We start from the raw sequence: 21,934 nt of genomic DNA on the forward strand, positions 1-21,934 counted from the left end.
TGCTTCAATTTATTTTATCGGGAAGCATCAAACAATTCTGCTTGTAGATTTTAAAAGATTAGAAAAAAATCCATTTCACAAAATAGAAAAACACACCATTTTCCCTTTTCTATAAAGAATGCATCTACATTTGTGTATGAGCACAATGTACTAGTATGTTTCATCCCTCTTTGTCCTGTGTTCTTCCTTACACATAATTGGCAACTTTAAAAATGAGATTATAGGATAGGATTCTTGGTGCCTGGTGTCTAAATTAATAAAACCTCAAAGTTCGAAAGACCTTAGAGGTCATCTAGTCTGACCTCTAATACATGATTTCCCCTTGACAACATTCCAGACAAATGAAGTCCAGATTCTGTTCCAACATTTTGGGGTTTTTTTCCTAGACATATTTTTCTAAATGTTAGAAAATTCTTCATTGACAAAATCTAACTTCTTATACCTCAAACCCATCAGTTCGGCCTTTGCCTTCCAGTGATGAAAAAGATCAACTCTTCCTTTTCCTCCTAGTCCCCTGGTTAAAGATTTCTGTGGCTAACCCAATTCTTCATGGTAATCACTCAGAGATATTACACTTGTTCCTCAAAAGAAAGGATTTTGAATTTTTCAGTTCCCTCTGGATAAGTGAACAGTTTGCTCATGTCCATTTAAAAATTGAACCCAGACCAAACAACTGAAAGGCAAAGTGGCCGACTATCACTTTCCTTATTTAGACACTAAATCATACATCCTCCATTTTGAACGGGGGCGGTCGGTTTTTGGAGCTGGATTTACAAGTTGTCACATTTGGCCACGTGTTTAACCAGTTGAGATCTGTTTGGATTCTGATTCTATCTCTGAAGGCATTCCGAATGCCTTCTAGTTTCATATTGTCTATAAATTTGATAAGCATCAAGATCCTTAACCATACATAATTTGTAAAAATGTTTCACACAACAGAATCCTGTAGTGTGCCATAGTGACCTCTCTGTTCAATATATTAATGTGCACTCTTGTAGGTGCACTGATAACTTAGCTCACACATCTTGTATGTCATTATGGTCCCAAGAAAATATACTGATTTCATTGCTGATAAATGCCTTGTCAAAATCAAGGCATTCCCTCTTCTACCCGTCTGGTAACCCTTAACAAGAAGGAAATCATGTCAATATATTGAACCAAAGGCTTCCTATGATCATCTCTTTGTAAGCAGGTTCTAAAATCTTAAGACTAGCATCATACCAGCACCTTGGGAGAGGGGATGGCTGGGGTGGGGAGACACGTGAAAAGGGACGAGAAAAATGAGACCTCGGGGAAAATACTGCAGCACTAAGTCCTCGGGCTTGAGTGCAGACAAGCTTCGCCCTTTAGCTTAAAATGGGATGGTGTGGCAAACCTGATGCAGCACAAGGGCTTTAGAGGTTTACCTTGACTCGTAATTTTACAAAACAAATAAATGGAGTAAAACGATTTCCTTCAAATGTAGGCAGAAACGAGAAATGGAAAAAGGAAACCATGAAACAGCTCCAATGGCGCAGTGAAGCTATGACAGGTCGACGCCTTCCACCGGGAAAGCTCAAGATGGCCGGGTGAGGAGCCGAAGGACGCTGCCAAACAGCTCCCCTCGCCCGGGGCCTATCCAGGGGAAGTCAGGGGACGCGCCACGCCCCCTCACGTCATCGACTTACGTCATCCCGCTCCCCGCAAACGTGCCGCAGAGCGCCAGCCCGGCTCTAAAAGCGGGGCGGTCAGCGCCGCACGTAAAGCATGCTGGGAGTAGCGCTCTAGCCTCCCGGCAGTCCCTGCGACGGGCGTACGTAAGGAGCAGGCTGGCGACGGCCGTTCTCCGTAAGATGGCGGACCGGCGGCGGCAGCGCGCTTCGCAGGATACCGAAGACGAAGAGTCTGGTGCTTCCGGCTCAGACAGCGGAGGTTCCCCGGCGCGGGGCGGCGGGAGCTGCAGCGGTAGCGCTGGAGGCGGCGGCAGCGGTTCGCTGCCTTCCCAGCGCGGAGGCCGAGCCGGGGCCCTTCATCTGCGGCGGGTGGAGAGCGGGGGTGCCAAGAGCGCCGAGGAGTCGGAGTGTGTGAGTGCGCACGGCGGGGCGGGCCGGGGCAGGTGGCGTCCCGGCCTGGGGGCGGGGTGTAGGTGCTGATGGGAGGCTGGGAGTGGGTGGTAGGTGCTGGCGCGTACGGTGTTGGGATGGAGGACGGCTCGCTGAGTGCGGTTTGCGTCCGGAGCCCTAAGGGAGGGGCGGGGCGGGGGTTGGGGATTTCTGCGGGGGGCGGGGCAGAGCGCTGCCGACGGACCGCAAATGTTTACTCAGAAATGGGGCTGGAGGTGAAGAGACCGGCCCTCCTTCGGAGGCTACTTGTTGAAGATGTGCCCTACCTCGTCGCCCCTCTCAACCATTTTGCGTTGAGTCGTCGTCTCTCCGCCCTCTGGAAATCACAGAACTAACCAATGACTTCTCCTTTCTTGTAGGAGAGTGAAGACGGCATCGAAGGCGATGGTGAGTAACATGAGTTTTGTGCCCAAAAGCTCAGGTCACCTTTTTCCAGCAATTGATACCCTCTTACGTATTTGGGGGAGTTGGACACAGAGTGGCTCTTGGTAGCGTAGTGCTTAAGAGCGTAGGTTTTAGCGGTAGGATCGTGGGCAAGTCGCTCTTTGAGCCCGTTTCCTCTCTGGAATAGGGAACTATAATTTTATCTCATAGGTTGATGTCAGAATTAAATGAGATTTTTTAGCCCGAACCACAGCAAGCAGTCAAGAAATATAATTTCTGCCGCATTTTTCTTGACACATTTCTGTTTTGTTTCAGCTGTTCTCTCAGACTACGAAAGTGCAGAAGACTCAGAAGTGAGTATGATAGGTTTCTTTTTCTCCTTTGGTGTAGGTTGGAAAACGTGTTTTGAAAACATGTACACACTTGTGATTCAAAAGTACTGTGACCTACTTGTTACTTTTTTGAGCACTGTTCATTTATGCTTTTGAAGAACTGTTCACAAAGTTCTTGTTCAGTAAGAGTGAAGGAAACTTGGTACGAGCCTCTTGAGGCCACACGTGTTACATTGTTAGTTGTTGGCTTTTCACACATTATCGGAAGAAAATAAAGTTTTGCATAAGCAAATGAGAACATTGTGAAGCCTTTCACAGGACGTTTGACAGTTCATTTCGTGTTGCCTAGGTTGTGAAGCCAACCAGTTGGGTTATTTTGGTTTGTTTTCTTTTTTTAAGTGAAAGGGCAGGATTCAGAGTGGTTTTTGTCAGAAACATGCTTCAGTTTATAGACGGGGCTTAAATTTCCTTAAGCCAAAGCATTTGTGAGTTTACTTGTTTTGATTGGGTAAACTACTAGAGATGCCATCAGAATTGGTGTTTCCTGGGGTTGTTGAATAGAGTCCTGAGTTCTGGATTGGGTCATGGGGTTATATACAAGAGGAACTGGATCAAAAGTTCATTCTATAAATTTTAAAGAACTGTCACTACATATTAGGCTTTCCATTAAGCCCTGATGATGCAACAGGGAACACTGTAACAAAATTCCCAAATTTAGAAATTTTAAGACTGTAAGGAAGTCAGACAAACATTCAGGAAGTGATAGGAATTGGTGACAAGTGTTGGAGGCTAGGATTAAATAGAGTGCTAATGGCTGGATACTGAATACATCTTAGGCAGTCAGGAGAGAATAAATTGGACTTAGCCAGGCAAACCATGTTCTAGGCAGAGGAAACAATGGGTGCGAAAGCCCAGAGACATGAGAGAAGATTGAGAACTTGAAAGTGTGCCTGGAACATTGTTGGGACAGGATGGATACCAGAAATACAGGCAAATTAGAGAGCAGGGGCCACGAAGATGATCACGAAGAGGCCTACTTGTTCTGTTCATTAAGTACGTGTTCTGTGCCAGGAGCTGTCCTAGGCACTGGAATAAAAGACAGACGTGGTTCTACCCTCGTGGAATTTACATTTACATTTCCTCGTCAGAAGAGGAAAACAGCTAAGTAATTATAATAATGTTTGGTAAGTGCCATGATCCCGTTTGGAAACATAGGATGCTTTGGGAGCACAGAGCAGGGGCAACTAACTGGGTTTAGAGTTTTTGGAAATGCCTAGAGTCTAGGGTGTTAAAATAGAGACCTGGAGGATGAGTAGGAGACAGCCAGGCCTAGTTTTCTAAGCAGAGGGAACACTGTCTGGGAAGCTGTAGAAGGAATGGACTGCATGATGGAGGATGTGAAAAGTTTAGTATGTCTGGGTGGGAAGTGATGAGTTCGAGTCCAAATCTGAAAGTAACTTATAAGTAAGACAGGTTAAAAAGTATTTGAATTTTATCCCAAGGAAGTGAAAAAATATGACAGGGTTTTAAGCAAGAGTGTGATATGATTAGACTTAACTTTTAAAGCAGTTTTTTTCAGTTCTAAGGAACCCAGGCGTGAGAAAATTCAGTTGGCCAGTCCTCCTGAAACAGAATCTTCAGAGGGAGGGAAGACTGAGACATGTGTTAACAAGATTCTAGGTTGATGTTTATGCACAGTAAAATTTGAGAATTTTTATAATAATTATTTTATCTGCAGTGGGGAGAGTTGATTTGAGGGCAGCAAGATTGGAGACAAATGCTAGTTAAGAAGCTATTGTGCAAGTCTAGGCCAGCAGTAAGTTTGGCATGCAGTAGAATGGTGGCGGTGAAAATAGAAGTGGACAGAACTGAAAGTTATTTAGGTTTCAGAATGACAGAATGTGATGACTTTTATTTTCTCTGAAGTCAGCGAAGTTATCTGCAAAGAGTAAAAGGGAGATGAGAGGTTTTGGGGCACAGAATGTTTGGAGTAGTCAATAGAAAATAGAAACATTGGAAAGACTGCCATGTAGTTTGGAGTGTTCAGTGAGGTGTGGTGATTGAATTTATAGCAACTTAACATTGTGTGTATACAGGAGTTTGGATGTTATCCTAATAGCGAGGAAAGAAAGGCTTCTGAAGGCTTAAGTGTTGTGGATGAATTGTGGATGAGGCAAGACAGGAGGCAGGGAGAGCTGGTCAGAAGTTGTTAGTATAGTCCAAGGAACGTGAAGGGACATGGCAGTGGGACTGGCAAGATGTAGCCAGATTGGAGAGATTTAGGTGGTACTAACAGAACTTCTCGATTGATTGAATGTGAAGCCTACACTAAGGAGTCAAAGGCATGCCCAGGTTGGTGAAGGGTGTTATTCACTAAGAATGGGACCACAGGAGGAGGAGGTTTTAGGAAGGACAGTAGTGGGTTAGATTTTGGATGTTTTGAGATTGAGGAACCTGTGCTAGCTCCCAGCCAAAAGTGGCTATTTAAATTTAAATTAATTAAAGCTAAGGTAAAACTTGAGTTTCTCAGTTGGAATAGCTACATTTTACATACTCAGTATGGCTAGTGGATGCTGTGTTGGACAGCACAGATAAAAACACTATGGGATTGTGCTGGTTTAGATTAGAGAAAAAGATTTGCTATCCTGACTTTCATAGTGATCTGTTATTTGCTTGCATTTCTTCTTGGTTACTAACTGTGTATACTTAGACACTACGGTTTAGTCTTGCCTATTTCTTAAAATTTGATCTGTCTCTTAGTTTTTCATCCTTTTTCTTACAATTAATCTGTTGAAACTATTTTGATGGTTGCTCACTCATGGTCCAATTCAATGCGTTCCCTCTGTCCTTTGTATGTCCTGCAAATTGGTATTTTCAGATTCATGGAAAGACAGTGTGAACCAAAGATTTTATCTTGAGCCAAACTGATGATCACCTAATTTTCTTTCCCTTACAAGTCACTTGCTGTTTTTAGATATACTCAGGATATTTTCTTTAAGGTCCGGTAATTCTATTAGAATTTGTCTTGGTGTTGGTCATTGTAGGTCAGTGTTCATAGATAGGTGTGCTCTACTGTATATATCATAGAATTCTGAATATTCTTTGTCTTCAGTATTTAATCCTTCCTTTGTAATACTTTTATATTTTTCTTTATTCCATTTTGATTTTTTTTAAATTGGGGAACAGTGTGTTTCTCCAGGGCCCATCAGCTCCAAGTCATTGTCCTTCAGTCTAGCTGTGGAGGGCGCAGCGCAGCTCCAAGTCCAGTCGTTGTCCTTCAGTCTTAGTTGCAGGGGGCGCAGCCCACCATCCCACGTGGGGAATTGAACCGCAACCTTGTTGTTGAGAGCAGCCTTGTTGAGAGCTCGCGCTCTAACCAGCTGAGCCATCCGGCCGCCCCTCCAGCAGCTCAGCGGCAGCTTGTTGCCTTCAATTTAGTTGTGGAGGGCGCAGCTTACTGGCCCATGTGGGAATCGAACTGGCAACCCTGTTGTTCAGAGCTCGTGCTCTAACCAACTGAGCCATCCGGCTGCCCCCATTTCTTTTTGATTTTTAATTTTTTTTATTGAGGAATATTGGGGAACAGTGTGTTTTTCCAGAACCCACCAACTCCAACTCAAGTTATTGTTTTCAATCTAGTTGTGGAGGGCGCAGCTCACTGGCCCACGTGGGAATTGAACCAGCGACCTGGTTATTATGAGCACTGTGCTCTAGTCAACTGACCACCCCCCTTTTTGATTTTTAAATACTTTCCACTTCTAATTCTCTTATGGCATTACTGTTTGTATTCATTTTTGTGTTCTTTCTAGTTTATACCATATTTGAAATGATTTTTTTTTTTAATTTCCAATACCTTCCTGAGTTCTTTCATTTTATTTTTGAGTTTTTCTTTTTTTCACTGATATAATTTCATGCCTTACATAATTTTCTTAATGTCTTTTTAGCTCATTTGGAAATAAAACGTGCAATTTTGATTTGATGTATGCATTTTTTTTTAATTGGGGAAGGGGAACAGGACTTTATTGGGGAACAGTGTGTACTTCCAGGACTTTTTTCCAAGTCAAGTTGTCCTTTCAGTCTTAGTTGTGGAGGGTGTCGTTCAGCTTCAAGTTGTTGTCCTTTCAATCTTAGTTGTGGAGGGCGCAGCTCAGCTCCAGGTCCAGTTGCCGTTGTTAGTTGCAGGGGGCGCAGCCCACCATCCCTTGTGGGAGTTGAACCGGCAACCCTGTGGTTGAGAGGACGCGCTCCAACCAACTGAGCCATCCGGGAGCTCAGCGGCAGTTCAGCTCAAGGTTCAATCTTAGTTGCAGGGGGCGGAGGTCACCATCGCTTGAGGGACTCGAGGAATTGAACTGGCAGCCTTGTGGTTGAGAGCCCACTGGCCCATGTGGGAATCGAACCGGCAGCCTTCGGAGTTAGGAGCATGGAGCTCTAACCGCCTGAGCCACTGGGCTGTATGCATGTCTTTTTGGCACGCTTCCATTGTCTGTAGAAATACTATTCTACTTTTTTTTTCCTTATAATACATTTATATGGTATTTGACCTCTGTATTTTTCTGTAAAATTAGTTTTCCTAATCTTTTAGAAGTAACTCATAATAGCTTTTTCTAACTTCACAGAGCTCCCTCTTCTGTTGTTTTCCAGTAATGTTGAGAATATATAGTGGCTTGCTTTCTGAAATTTCCTGCTTTTGTTCCCCTCCCTAACTTGTTTTGTACCTTCTCTTTCCTTCATTCCTTTTATCCCTCTTCCTCTCAACAGTTTCTCTTCAGTGTGAGACCGTATCCTAGAAAGGATCCTTGGTAGCCAGGTCAGTTTTCTATATTTCAGAGGGGTTAGACTAGCCCCATTCAGACCTTCTTACTGCAGGATCTTCATGCTGTAAGAGACAGTAAGCTCCCTCCTAGTTTCAGCTGTTCTCAGTTTTGCTTTTTGTTGACTCCCTGTTGATTATTCAGGGTTCTCCTGTTCTCAGATCCATTTACTTCTCTCTGCTTTCTCTGTCACTGACACAATCAGATGCAGGTCTTATGGCTGTTGGTGCTTTGTTCTTACGTGCTTATATTTTGGGGTCTTAGGGATACCTTATGACCTAGTTTTGTAAATGTTGTCAGAAGGGTTTTGATTTTGCTGTCTAAAAGCTCCCATTTCGTGTGGAGATTTGAAGACGTCAAAAACTATGCTACTACCCTTTTCCCAGAATCTTTCAAGAAAAGATTTTTAAAGAAACTTGACTATCTGAAGGGGAGGCTGGAGAGATGGTAGCTGGAAAGAAGCCTATGTGGTTAAGAGAAGGTTTGGTGGTTATTTTTTAAAGTTGGCGAATAAAGATTGAAGGAATGAGGAGAAAGGGAAAGAAACGGGAGGGAGTAGATAATACATGTACTGGTGTTCTTGACTGAATATGGAAGAAATAGGAACCAGGCAAGGGAAACATCTCCCGTTGTAATGACAGAGAGGTGGGAAGGAAAGGCATGAGGGGTGGGGGAAGAAGCTGGTGTTCCCTTTTTTGTGAAATAGTAGGAAAGACTTGGAGAAGGAAGTGGGTGGAGGAGCGAGGTAGGAGTGGAAAGACTAAAGGAGGTTTGAGGAGCTGAGGTTGGAGGTGGCACTGACATGTGAAGTTATCTTAACTTTCAGTGGTGGCCAGTAGTCTGCTTATAGGCCTAGAGAGGGGAGATATTTGAGTTGATCCAGTCTTGGGCACATGGGAGAGGTAAGAGAATGGAGAGTGCTATTAGTAGTGATTGAAATGAATGGACTCAGAGAGGGAAGTGAATGTGGGAAAGGACCGAGAGGGAGAAGGTGGGGAGGTCAAGGGAGTTGATATCGTAAGTTGCAGATGAAAGGGTAAGGGAAAAACTCTGTAGGCACAGGAATAATAGGCAGGGTTTTTTAACAACCTTTATTGACATTTACCTGCCGTACAATTTATCCCTTTAAAGCGTACAGTTCTGTGGTTTTTAGTATATTCACGAATATATGCGGCCCTTACCACAGTTTCAGAGCATTTTCATCTCCTCAGAAAGAAACCCTGTGCCCTTTAGTTATCACCTCCACCCCAGTTCCTCCATCCTCATCCCTCCCAGCCCCAAGCAGCCACAGATCGACTTTCTGTGTCTAGAGATTTCCTTGTTCTGGCCTTTCGTATGAATGGAATCACGTAATACGTGGACTCTTGTGACTGGCTTCTTTAACTTAGCGTAGTTTTCTGAGTTGAAGTATGTATCTGTATTTCATTCTTTTATATGGCTGAATAGTATTCCATTGTGTGGATGTACCCCATTTTGTTCATCCATTATAGACATTTGGATTGTTTCTGGTTTTTTGTTGTTACGAATAATGGTACTATAACATTAGAGTAGATAAGAGAGGTGGGAGAAAGCAAGGCAAGGATTGCATTATAGGATCGTTAACAAGATTATGTGCTCTCCTGAGTGTGGCTTATTTCAAAGTTGTGTTAACCTAGATGCACAGAAGCAATGAACAGGGCTTAGTTAAGGCAAAGATAAACCTTTTACTAAAGAAGTTATATGCTTGGGGTGTGACTACCCACCATGACCTATCCAGTTAGGAATTTATGATCAGATCACCCTGTGAGGTTACTTTCCGTAGAACCGCTTTTTTCATCCACACGGTAAGAGTGGTCTGAAGTGTGGCCATGGAAATGGATGACTGAAGTGGAGGTGAAGACTGAACTCATTGCTCAATCTTCAAGGCATGGACAGGGTGGGCCCAGGCAGAGGCATAGAGGTATAGCCAGGTGCAGGAGCAGGTTAAAACGAGGCTGGATCTGGAAGAGGTGTTAGATCTGGAAGAGACATTGAGAAACGAGGAACACACCATCTCCACCCCTTCCTCTGACATATGTGGGAAGTGAAAGAATGAGCTAAACCCTCTGTAGTGAGAATTCTGCCAGGGAAGGAATCCAGCTGAGAAGAGTGTTCACTGAAATGGTGGAACCAGCAGTAAGGAGTTTGATGTCAGCCCTTAGCCAAAGCAGCATGTTCCTAGAGTAGCACTTTGGCTTTAGTTAGACCAGACTTTGACTCTAATTTGGAATCTCCTCAGCACTGTGCTATTTGTATTTTTCTGTCCTGCCCTGGATACAAAATTAGTGTCTCATTTGGAATTAAAAGAGTTGCCTCATTTGATATTCCACCACAGACCACAGGAGATAGAGCATAAAACAAAGTTCCCTCATTAATCATGTTGATATTAGTTTAAGATGTTTGAATTCATTCAGTGTGTGTGTGGGGGGGGTGGGTTGTAATGAATTAAGGTCACACATACACACCAAGCAAGATTCTTGCAATTTCTGCTTCAGAACCTGCAGTGAATTATAGGATCAAGGAAAGAACTGAATAATTACCACCCACTCCCCCCCATCTCAAGAGGAGGGAAAACTGATACCAGTATCACTTTTCTTGGAATCCTAACCCAAAGCACTTATAGGCCAAAATACCCAGGTGATGAAAAGGGAAGAATGGGGAAGGGAAATTATAACAATCAGCTTGTGTGGACCAATCAGACTGACTCAACTGTATTTGAAGAAAAGGCAGAAACTTAGAGCTTGAGATCTGGCTTCATCGGGAATCTTACAATGAGTCTCTGATAAGATTCCTGAGGCTGGTCTAAGTCTGGAGTTGTGCAAGGGTTCATGGTTCAGGTCAAGTGTCAGACCCAGAAGGAGAATAAGAGACCAGTTATACATGTGTCTACCAGGTGGCAAAGATGTACTGGTACCCTGCCATGTTAACTCAGCGGTGGGGACTAGACCACCTTCCCTCGAACCCATTTGTTTGTGTTCTCACAGGTTTAAACTGTCCTCCCTAGGCTAACCTTAGGTCCTTGTCCTGGGGGGACAGGAGATGAGAGTAACTCTAGTCTAAAGCCAATTCCCCCTTAGTATGAGTCTGAGCTGCTCCTGTTCCTTGCCTAGAACTAGCCACACCTGACCCTTCCTAGTGGCCTCTATTTAGAGAATGGCTTAAGGACGCTCCTTTGAGTGGACAGAAACGCTTTCTTTGTCACAAGCAGGATTATCTAATCTTGATGTGGCAAGAAAGGGAAAAAGATGGTGGGGAGGAGAGAGAGCACTTAGGCTTTTATGTTTTTTCATTTCTAAGATGCGATTTTTAAGATGTTCTCTAAGGCTTCCCAAGTTAAAATTTTATAATTATATAATTCTAGATAGAGTTGTTGGCTAAGGGGATCTCATGCTGCAAAAAATTGGGTACTCATATCATAAACATAAAAAATGTAAGCCACTATTTTCCAACTTAAGGATAATGGTGTCTTGTTAAATGATGGGGTTATATGAGGGGCTTGCAAATCTACCAGCTCAGCTTCCATTATCTATAGACTAAATATATCTCTCTCACCTTTACATACTACTATTTTTAATATATAAATTAATAAAACAAATTTATTTGAAAGTATTATTGAAAATTGTCATATGTTTTCTCAGTCATTGGATACACTACTGAGCTGCTATCTCATGGAGATCCATGAAATTTTTAGATCCTAAAAAGGGGTCCAATCTAAAAGGTTGGGAATATGCTTTACGCCATTTTGAGATGAGAGAATTCACAGCTTGAGTATAGTTATGAGACACTGCATGTTTAAAAGACAATTCATGGAGAGAGAAATTATCAAAGATGAAGCTCCTTCTGTGAGCTAGGCACTTTAAAGCCTCCCATCTGTGTCCCGTAGGCTTCTCCCGAGCCTGCCACTGTTAACAGTTGCTTGCATATCTTCCTAGAAAGCTTATATGGATCAATATTAGCGTGTGTATACGTGGATATATAGGTTATCTTTTTGGGTATATTTTTATGTGATTTTATTTCTACAGTGCCCCTATCCTCTAGAAATTCTAGTAAGAATATTGACATGCTTGCTTTTAATTCTTAATTTAGTTAGAAAATGTTTTCTAAAGAATGGAAAATAAAAATATGCACCTTTTAGATCCTATTTCCACAGCTGACAGGAAAACTTTTTTCAGGGTGAAGAAGGGGAATACAGCGAAGAGGAAAACTCCAAAGTGGAGTTGAAATCAGAAGCCAATGATGCTGTTAATTCATCAGCAAAAGAAGAGAAGGGAGAAGAAAAGCCTGACAGCAAAGGCACTGTGACAGGAGAGAGGCAGAGCGGGGATGGACAGGTCAGTACCTCCCAAAGGCCTCCATGTGGAGGCTGGAAGAGGAGCTGTGAGCTGCGGAGGGAGTACCAGGCCTTTGTCTGTCCTCCAGGAGAGCACAGAGCCTGTGGAGAACAAAGCGGGTAAGAAGGGCCCCAAGCATTTGGATGATGATGAAGATCGGAAGAACCCCGCATACATCCCTCGGAAAGGGCTCTTCTTTGAGCATGATCTTCGAGGGCAAACTCAGGAGGAGGAAGTCAGGTAACGGCCACTTGCTGCTGTTTAGTACATACGTAGTGTTTGCCCTACCCTCGGCACTTTGCAAAGTGGTTTACCTGTATTATTTCACTTACTCCTCACAACACTTTAAGGTAAGTATTATTATTTCTCTTATACAAATGAGGAAAGTGAGTATTAGAATATTGGGTAAGTCTTGATGGAGCAGCTGGGACCCAAACCCACACCTCCACTGCCTGCCTTAATCTGAGGCTCAAGGCCTCTGGAACGTGAAGTACTGGCATGGGCTGCCTTATCAGAGAGAGGTTTCCAAGGTGCTGTGTACTTAGAAGTGAAGTCTTGCCTCACTTCTATTCCTGTTGCAGTTGAGCCCAGCAGGCCCTGAGGGGCTGTGATTCACTCTTGCTTTTGGGAGGCCCACTTTGTAGAATCTGTTTGGGGAGATGGGGAGACTATACAAAGCTCCTATTTCCCTGCTCAACCCTGGTTGTTTCATTAACATCTTTAGTTAGACACTTTCCCCTGGTTTTATCAGACCCAAGGGGCGTCAGCGAAAACTCTGGAAAGATGAGGGTCGCTGGGAGCATGACAAGTTCCGGGAAGATGAACAGGCTCCAAAGTCCCGACAGGAACTCATTGCTCTTTACGGCTATGACATCCGTTCAGCTCACAATCCTGATGACATCAAACCCCGAAGAATCCGGAAACCCAGGTGAGGAAATTTTGGAGCCTAGACTATTGGTATTGTAGAAAGAACTCTGCTTTTTAAAACACCATTCTAGCCCATAATTGACTGGGTGAGGAATGTGGGAAGTCTCCCTGTTCCTTAGTTTATATCTCTCGTGGTCCCTTTTGTTATTAAGGCTTTCTCCATTCCATTTATTCAGGTTTGGGAGTCCTCCACAAAGAGATCCAAGCTGGATTGGTGAGCGGTCAAACAAGTCCCATCGCCACCAGGGTCCTGGGGGCACCCTACCACCAAGGACATTTATCAATAGGAATGCTGCAGGTACTGGCCGCATGTCTACTCCCAGGAATTACTCTCGCTCTGGGGGCTTCAAGGAAGGTCGTGCTGGTTTTCGGCCTGTGGACGCTGGTGGGCAGCATGGTGGCCGTTCTGGTGAGACTGTTAAACATGAGACTAGTTACCGGTCACGACGCCTAGAACAGACTCCAGTGAGGGAGCCATCTCCAGAAGCAGGCGCTCAAGTGCTTGGCAGTCCTGAGAAGGAAGAGGCGGCCTCAGAGATACCAGCTCCTGCTCCTGACACTACGCCACCAGCCCCTGACAGGCCTATTGAGAAGAAATCCTATTCCCGGGTGAGAAGAACCAGAATCAAAGCTGGTGATGCAGTGAAGGTTGCAGAGGAGGTGCCCCCTGCACCCGAAGGGCTGACCCCAGCACCTCCAGTTCCAGAAACTGCTCCTCCTCCACCTGCTAAGACTGGGAACTGGGAGACTCCAGTGGATTCTACTACAGGTGGACTTGAGCAAGATGTGGCACAACTCAATATAACAGAGCAGAACTGGAGTCCAGGGCAGCCCTCATTTCTGCAACCACGTGAACTTCGGGGTAGGTACCTTAGCGTTAGTAATTAGGTTTTTTCCTTTGCATCGTTGGGTTTAGGGGCATGGGACTTAACATCTCTCAGGGATGCGGTGTGTGACAAACATCTGTGTTTTCATTAACTACAAGAAGCAGATGGATTCCTGTGTATACTCATCCAAGGATCTCAGCAGTTTTATATGTGACCCAAGACTACCCCACTACTTTGCCTACTATTAACTGATCAATAATGAGCTCCTGCATTCAGAAAGCAGTGTTGTTGTTATTTAAGCGAACAGTTAAAATTTGAAGAAAGAAACCTGTTCATTTACATTTGGACGAGTGTCTTCTAATCTCTTTGAAAGGAAAGCCTCTCTGATTTCCTTAATCTTCTAGAGCCAGGCTGCCCAATAGACCTTTCCATAATGATGGTGCTTTTGGATACTTGCAGCGTGGCCAGAGTGACTAAGGAACTGAACTTTTCATTTTAATTAATTGAAATGTCAATAGTCATACGTGGCTAGCAAATACATTAGCCAGCATAGTTCTAGAGACTGGGACCTATCTAGCTGTCACCCCTTTTGGCCGTCCTTCTTTGTCTTCCTCCAAGCAGATCGATCAAAGGATCTTTTTCCTTCGTTTCTGAAACCTAATTTGAACAAAGATTGGAAATCCTCATACAGACTGGGAGTTTCAGCATCTTTCTCTGGTACACATGGTTTTTGAACACCAAAACCAAAGTAGCCTACACTGGAATCTGGAGTTGATCTTTGGATAGAGGAGTACACTGTCCTACCAGTCTTGTTACCATTGGAAGACAGTCTCTAGGATGTAGTCCCTTCTTTTGTCGTGAGCCATTTTCACCCAGAGGGGAATCTCTTCCCAAACTTCCAGCTCAGACCCTGTGGCCAGAAATAACCAGGGAGATTTACAGAACATCCCTCCCCTGTCCACTTGTTGCTCATAAACTTTTGGGCTGAGATTTTTCACTATGTTTGATAATGTAATGAGCTACTTGTAACCTCCCAGGGGTTCTGTACACGGAAGTATTTGGTGGAGAAAATTTGAACTTGTATTTTTTCACTGAAGTAATTTTTTTTCATGTTCAAAAGCTTTATTGCTATATTAAAATGGTGGGCAGTGAGGGCAAATTTCCAAATGCTGGTGTTGACAGGAAACAGATGTTTTAAAAGGAATTTTTTTGGTTTAAAAGCAGAAAGCCATTCACGTTGGGTTCTTCACCCTGTCATTTTCTTGATGGTATCTTTGAGTCCCACTCATATCTGTGTACTCTGCAGCAGTGATTTTTTTTTTTTTTGGTGTATTACAGGTATGCACAACCATATACACATGGGAGCAGGACCTCCACCTCAGTTTAACCGGATGGAAGAAATGGTACAGAAGGGAAAGAAGGGTAGATGGAGGATGGGGAGAGGACTGGATGTAATAGCTTGTTCATTGTTTCAACCAAGATGAGGTCTTAAAGTCAGTTTTTCCATTGATTGACCCGTGACTTTTAATTTGAATCTCTACAAGTGTAGAGTGAGGGTTTAGGTTCAAATCTTGAGATTTTTTCATTTCATTTTGCAAATGTTTTTTGTAAACACTTGCCATGTACAAAGTGTTTTGCAACTAAAGGAGGACGGAACTTGATCTGAGAGCCAGCTTCTGGAAGTCTTGCTCAGCCCTCTTTCTTTCTTTCAGGGTACCCAGGGTGGGCGAGCCAAACGCTATTCGTCTCAGCGGCAGAGACCTGTGCCAGAGCCGCCTGCCCCTCCCGTGCATATCAGTATCGTGGAAGGACACTACTATGAGCCACGTGAGTTTTCTCTTACTGTCGGGGTACCTTTTTGGCAGGGTGAAGTGATCTAGGGCGACCAGCCTCCTGCCTCCTGAATTTCCTTTCTGGTCTCTCCGTGGTTCTCATGGTCTGGTTGCTGTTCTCTTCACATGAAAAATTGAGAACATCTTTAAAAGGGCTTGGGGGACGAGGAGACTTGTCCGTGTGCTATGAAGAGTGGAAGAGTGAGGGTTTATGAGAGTCCCAATGTGATATCTTACAGTGCAGTTCCAGGGACCAATCTATACCCATGGTGACAGCCCTGCCCCACTGCCTCCTCAGGGCATGATTGTGCAGCCAGAAATGCACCTTCCCCACCCAGGTAAGCATCACACCTTTGCTTGTATGCTTCCAGTACATGAGGGTGTGTGTTGGGGGCTTACAGAGCCCGTCCTCCTGAGCTCTGCGCTACCTCCCTATGAGGCTGGCCACTCTGGCTGCTTGGGCAACAAACTCCTCTTGGGTCGGTCCTGAGGACCGCCATCCTGAGCCTGTTCATGCTGCGCCGTCCAGCCAGGCCACCCCGCGGAGCTGGTGTTCGCTTCTGTTTCAGTTTCTGTTTTCTCCTCCCTGTCCAGGCTTACATCCCCATCAGACACCAGCACCTCTGCCCAACCCAGGCCTCTACCCCCCGCCCGTGTCCATGGCTCCAGGACAGCCACCACCTCAGCAGTTGCTTGCTCCTACTTACTTCTCTGCTCCAGGCGTCGTGAACTTTGGTAATCCCAGTTATCCTTACGCTCCAGGGGCACTGCCTCCCCCACCACCTCCTCATCTGTATCCCAATACGCAGGTGAGATGGCTGGTGAGCAGATTGTTCTAGACTCATGCTTCAAATCAGACAGAATATGGGATGGGGAGAATGTTCAAGAAACTTGAGAAAACATTTTATTTCAGTGCCACTGATTTGCATGTGGTGCCAGGACGCCTCTTGGTGGTCAAGAGCTGGAAATGCAGCTTATGTAATGCCCATCATCTGTTTATTCATTTTCATTTCGTTAATGGTATTTCATTCAAGTGTTTCAGTTCACCTTAGGTGGCCGTTTATTCAGCTGCATAAAGACACTGTTCTACCTACCAGCCCTACGCCTCCCTGTAGTGCCTAACTCCCAGCAGGTTGACATCTGGTAGCTGGAGTGGCACTACTGAGCTCCGCCTCTTCCATTTGTCAGCTGATGATAGGAATTAGAGAAAGCTGGGCAGTATTTTGAAGAAGTAGGAACCAGAGCATAATTAGGACATACTAAGGCCGAAGTTAATCATTTTGTTTTAAAGGAGGGCAGCTTAGAGAATTAAAAATTATAAATTCCCCAACACTCTTATTTTTGTGCCTGAATAATGTATTCTGTTCATTATAGTTTCGATTAATTCTTGACTTTTTTTCCTGGCTCATTGGGGTGCCCAGGCCCCATCGCAGGTATATGGAGGGGTGACGTACTATAACCCCGCCCAGCAGCAAGTGCAGCCAAAGCCCTCCCCACCCCGGAGGGCTCCCCAGCCAGTCACCATCAAGCCCCCACCACCTGAGGTAGGACAGCTTCTTCCCATGCTTGGCGCACCACCTGCGTCAGTGAGCTTGCCTCTTCTCCATAAGATTTTTCTCCTTTTCTGGATGTGTTTCTATGGAAAACAGTCTTTTAAAAATTTTTTAATGACCTGGTAACAAATTCCAACTTTATTATTTCAGGTTGTAAGCAGGGGTTCCAGTTAAATCTAACATGATATAAAAGTAAGTGCACAACTTACTATGACTCTTACAACATTCTTAAAACTAATGCTCATGCTTACTTGCTTAACAAACCATTGCCTAATTAATGCTTTAAGTTGTAATCATGGGTTATCTTTGGGGGAGGCTTAAAGAAGTCCCCAAAATTTGCCGGTTTCTTTGTATCATGAATGCATTGATCAGGGTTGAAGTAGAAACTGTTGTTAACTTGGCAGAATTTCATTTGGGAAGCTGCATTTTTTATTAAGGAAAGAGGAAATCTAAATTTGAGGTGTTAGAGCAGAGCCAATTCTAAAGGTCATGAAGGAGAAACACCATGGGGGTTTTGTTTTGTTTTTTTTAGGGACATTATTTTCAAACATTATTTAGAATGTGGCTTTTTGAAAACAGCTTGTAAATACCCAGAAGGTCCACTAACACTTTGGTGGTTCTTCCTTTTTCTCCACCCCAGTCAGAACAGAAGAGGTGAGAAACCAGGGAAGAAGAGAAATACAACTGGCTGTCTACTACCAGGAATGCTTCAAAGGTAGAGGGTGGCTCCCGCCAGCAAGCAGCTGAATGAAGAGGACCCCTGTGTTCCTCTGAGGACAGGCTCTGTTAGACAAAGGGACAAACACGTGGACTTCCTCTCATCTCCGCTGTTTGAATTGGCTGTGTTCAGAGGAGCAGAGATGCAGACAGCCCAAGCTTCTGGGTCGACATCTAGAAGCCCAGGTCTTTGGCTTTTCTTCACTTGCTCTTTGGAAATTCAAGTGTCTTCAGCTCCCAGGGAAGGAGGCTCCTTCCTATTTGTTTTGTTTTCTAAGATATTTGTTTTTAAAGCCTGGCTTGCCATTCATAAACTAATGTTCTTTTAATCTCAATCAATATCTCCCTTCCCCCTCTCTTTTCCTCCCTCCCCTTTTAAATGAGCAAGTTCATTTTTCTGGTTTGCCAGCTCCTTTGGTTCACTTTTCGTTCTTTCCTGCACAGCTACTCTTTTCCCACCAAGTCTGCAAAGAGCTGGCCTTTCATTTTTGGTTGGCTCTTGTTATATACTTGGATTCTCTTAACTCCTGTAACTCTATGGAAATAGCTGTCTGCACAGAGTCCCATTGTGGAGGAAAGCTCAAAGTGTGTGGTAGGAGCCCTTCTTGATTTCGGTTTTTAGAAGTCTGAGCCTCCATCAGTTCCTGTACACTGATAGGCTTCAGGCCTCTACTGAAGACAGAGTCTCTGCAGTAGGGAAGGATGGCAAACCAGACGTTTTTGTGAGAAAGGGAGGTTGAAATGAGAGCCTTTGCACCTTAGGGGTATATATTCGCACAGTCCTCAGGGCTCAGTCTTTGAGGTAAGTGGAATTAGAGGGCCCTGCCTTTCTTTTCTCCATCCCTCCTATCACACCCCTTTTCCAGTTGCTGTGGACCAATGCATCTCTGGAGACAAATAGTATACAGCAAGCAGTCTACCCTGTCTTCGTAATAGGTCTTCTCCATATCTCTCCTGCTATAAGTGTTTAGATGTTACTACCTTATTTTCCTCAAGTTCTACTGTCCTTGCAAATAGAAGATACCGCACCTGGGCTTAAGGCCTAAGAAAGCCAGTTACTTTTGGGGCAAGGGCTCCCCTCTCCTTTCCTCCCTATCCATGACGCTGAACCACTCCTCTGCTGCCTCTGTGGAAGAGAGTCCTATTGCAGCACTTTTGTCTGCCAGGGGTAACTTGGCCACTGTCCTTGTCTTTCTATAGAACCTGAGGGGGAAGGTGACAACTGTGTCTCTCCCCAAGTAATGTCACTATTTCTCTTCCTTCTCTTTAGCAGCTGGCCTGACCACTCTGAGTCACAGGTGTGTGGTGGGGAGGTGGGAGAGGCACTCAAGCTGTAACCTTCAAGGAGGAAATAACTAAGAGATTCTTCCAAGGGTAGCTGGTGGTTGTGCCTTTTGTAGGCTGTTCCCTTTGCCTTAAACCTGAATATGTCTCTCCTCAAGCCTGTGGGCAGCATGCCCCGATTCCCAGACCTTAAGACACTGTGACAGTTGTCTCTGTTGGTTCGCTGTGTTTCGTTGCAAGAATTTCTCCATGTGTGTTGTTGTTTTTGTTACAGTTTTAAAGGGTGCATATTTGTGATCAGCATTGTGACTTGAAGATAATAAAATTTAGGCTGTAAACTTGGCTTTTTTGCCATTGTTTTGCATGAGTTTTGATTTTAGAGGGAGGGAGGGGGACTCCTTGATTCCTGAATCACAGTCACAACTTGAGCCACCTCAGACTTGTGAAATGGGAGCCCAGAGAGGTGAGGAGCCCCTGTGACACGGCGCCTGTGAGGCCCTGTGTCGGTACTCCCATCCACTATCTCTTAGCCACATTGCCACATAGACACCGGGATATCATGCAGTACCTTAGCTTGGAAGTGTCAGGGACAAAAAGTAGTGAGATGCTGCTTACCCACATGCACATAGTATCCCTATTGCCTTCTTTTGTGCGAGGCATGGACGTTTCCCAGCGTAATGTGCCACACGGCAGCACTACTGTACTAGGTCCTCGCTGGGCGAGGTGCAGGTAGCTAGCTAGCTTCTTGAAAAGTGAAGACTTGTGCTGACATTGAAGTGTCAAGGACCACAATCTGAGAGAGGCTCTGTCAGTCTTAGTACAGGGAGAGAGGAGGGGCAATTAAAAACCACCAGCTGCGACTCATGCTGTCAGTTACCTTAGCCACTCGGCCTCTGATGAGCACAGGGGAGTTTGTAACTTGGAATTGACTATTTCCTCCCGATCCTGGGTGCTGTGGAGACAATCCACAGTGGGGGGGAGCAATTGAATTGAATATGCAGCCCACAGCATCTATTCTTGAGTCCCACAAATCCTTGTGCACTGGGGACATGGGCATCATGGCACATCTTAAAATGACAGTTGGGACTCTCCCTATACCCTTTGGTGCTGCTTCTACGGCTGGAGGATTATGACTCTCATGACCCCCATCCCTAATTCCTGTTTAAATCATGTCAGTTTGCTTCTTTTCTCCCGTACAGGGTGATGGGTATCCATGGGCCTGATCTGGGGTCATGCAAAGAATGCCACCCACCCTTGGCGTTGGGTTACTGGCAGGAGTATTGAGCATGTTCAGATGCTTCCCCCTCACCCCTGCCTCTTGCTTCCTCAGATCCCATTGCTCTCTGTTGCCCTGGTAACTGGCTCAGCAAGAAGAAACTCAAGCTCAGCAAAGGCCCCAGGTTCTCTGCCCTCAGCCTGCCTCAGTGGGCAGAAAGAGTGTAAGGGGCAGACAGATCAGCCTTGCCGCATCCCCTTCTAGAATCCATGGGCTGATTTCTCAAAAGTTCTTTGCCTCCATCTCTCGCTCAATTTCAGTTTTTTCCATGATAGAGTGTAGGTTCCCTGCCAGCCCTCCTCCTTCTTGGAGTCAGCACACAGATCAGCTACTTTTTGAGTGATTCAGAACAGCAAAGACAATCTCAAAGCTGTCTTCCAGCAGCTGCAGCCCACTTGGATGGGGGTGTCCCTCTAGGGCAATGATTTTCAACACGGGCTATTTGAATCACTTGGGGATCTTCCAAAAAATACCATAAACCTTGGCCCCATCTCAGAGATAGCACTTAATGGTTTGGGGTGTGGACTGGCCATCAGTATTTTTGAAAAGTTCCCCTGGATTTCAATGTGCAGTTGGGGCAAGTACCACCGCTGCTCAAGAAGGACCATGACTTGATGCTGGCTTTCCTCCCTGATTTAAGGTCTTGAATTAATTTCTGCCTGATAGCCCTGAGTAGTTGGAGAGGTCCTGGAGTCCTGCTCCCAAAGCTTCCAGCTTCCAGAAGTCTCTCTGACCCTTTTATTTCCAGCTCCCACACCCTCCACACCCCCCAATTCTTCCCCTTCCTGACAATCCCAAATCCTGCCCAGAGAGAAGGTTACCAAGGCAACCAGCTTAATCTGGTAACTGTGGCATGTGCTGGGAGTGGAGCCCTCCCCTCTTCTTATTTGGTTCATAAAATGTCTGGGGAGTTCCAAGCCACTCCAGCCAGTTTCCTCCCCTTAACCTCAGGGATATTGGGGTATCTAATAAAGGGAGCCCAGGAAGCTGGTACTTGGGTCTCTATTCCAGCTTGTTAGTCAAAATTATGCTCTCCCTTACTTACTGTTCCCTTTCCAAATCCACAAACAGATGGGTGTGCAAGCTTTATTTCTGTGAACGATGCTCTAGCACACAGGACCAGATGTGCACACACTGACACGAGTGGTGCACACCCTGTTTAGTTCTACCACCACTCCCAGCTGTGAGCATTCCTGTCCCTGCCTGGTCGGTGCACAGTAAACGGGTGGGGCATTGGCCAAGGAGACTCAACCCATCTGGAACCTGGTGCCACTCCCCACCTTGTCACCTTAATCTTGATGTGCTTACACTGAGCGTGTCTCTTTACCCCCCTCCCCTCCTCCTGGGGCAGTGTACCCTTAGGGACCGAAGGCTCCTGGTATAGGCATCAGGAATAAAGATTATTTGGAATGTGAATCTGACATCACTTTACCCACTGCATGGTTGTGTCAACTCTAGGGGGGCACTCTGCTTGGTGTCAGTCGGCAGTTCTGGAACTTGTCATCCATCTCCACGGCCCTGCTTCCTGCTGCCAGCT

The 21,934-nt window shown here is 45.1% G+C and overlaps 1 protein-coding gene across 2 annotated transcripts; it reads left to right on the plus strand.

The window, feature by feature from the left end:
* On the plus strand, positions 1–19,464 carry CASC3 (CASC3 exon junction complex subunit). Of its 2 annotated transcripts, XM_081029506.1 has the most exons (14): positions 1–2,063; positions 2,462–2,489; positions 2,802–2,839; positions 11,823–11,981; positions 12,070–12,221; positions 12,733–12,909; positions 13,085–13,770; positions 15,074–15,138; positions 15,448–15,562; positions 15,807–15,905; positions 16,162–16,376; positions 16,989–17,111; positions 17,271–17,312; positions 17,761–19,464. In XM_081029506.1, the coding sequence occupies exons 1-13, from the start codon at positions 1,833–1,835 to the stop codon at positions 17,292–17,294; spliced, it is 2,112 nt and encodes a 703-aa protein (XP_080885632.1). In that variant the 5' UTR covers positions 1–1,832; the 3' UTR covers positions 17,295–17,312; positions 17,761–19,464. The 2 variants fall into 2 exon arrangements, with proteins under 2 accessions (XP_080885632.1, XP_080885631.1); XM_081029505.1 differs by lacking the exons at positions 17,271–17,312; positions 17,761–19,464 and having other exon boundaries at positions 16,989–17,255.
* The last annotated feature ends 2,470 nt before the right edge of the window (positions 19,465–21,934 follow it).

The sequence above is a fragment of the Rhinolophus hipposideros genome (genome assembly GCF_964194185.1).
Source record: "Rhinolophus hipposideros genome assembly, chromosome: 20".
NCBI classification, from domain to species: Eukaryota; Metazoa; Chordata; class Mammalia; order Chiroptera; family Rhinolophidae; genus Rhinolophus; species Rhinolophus hipposideros.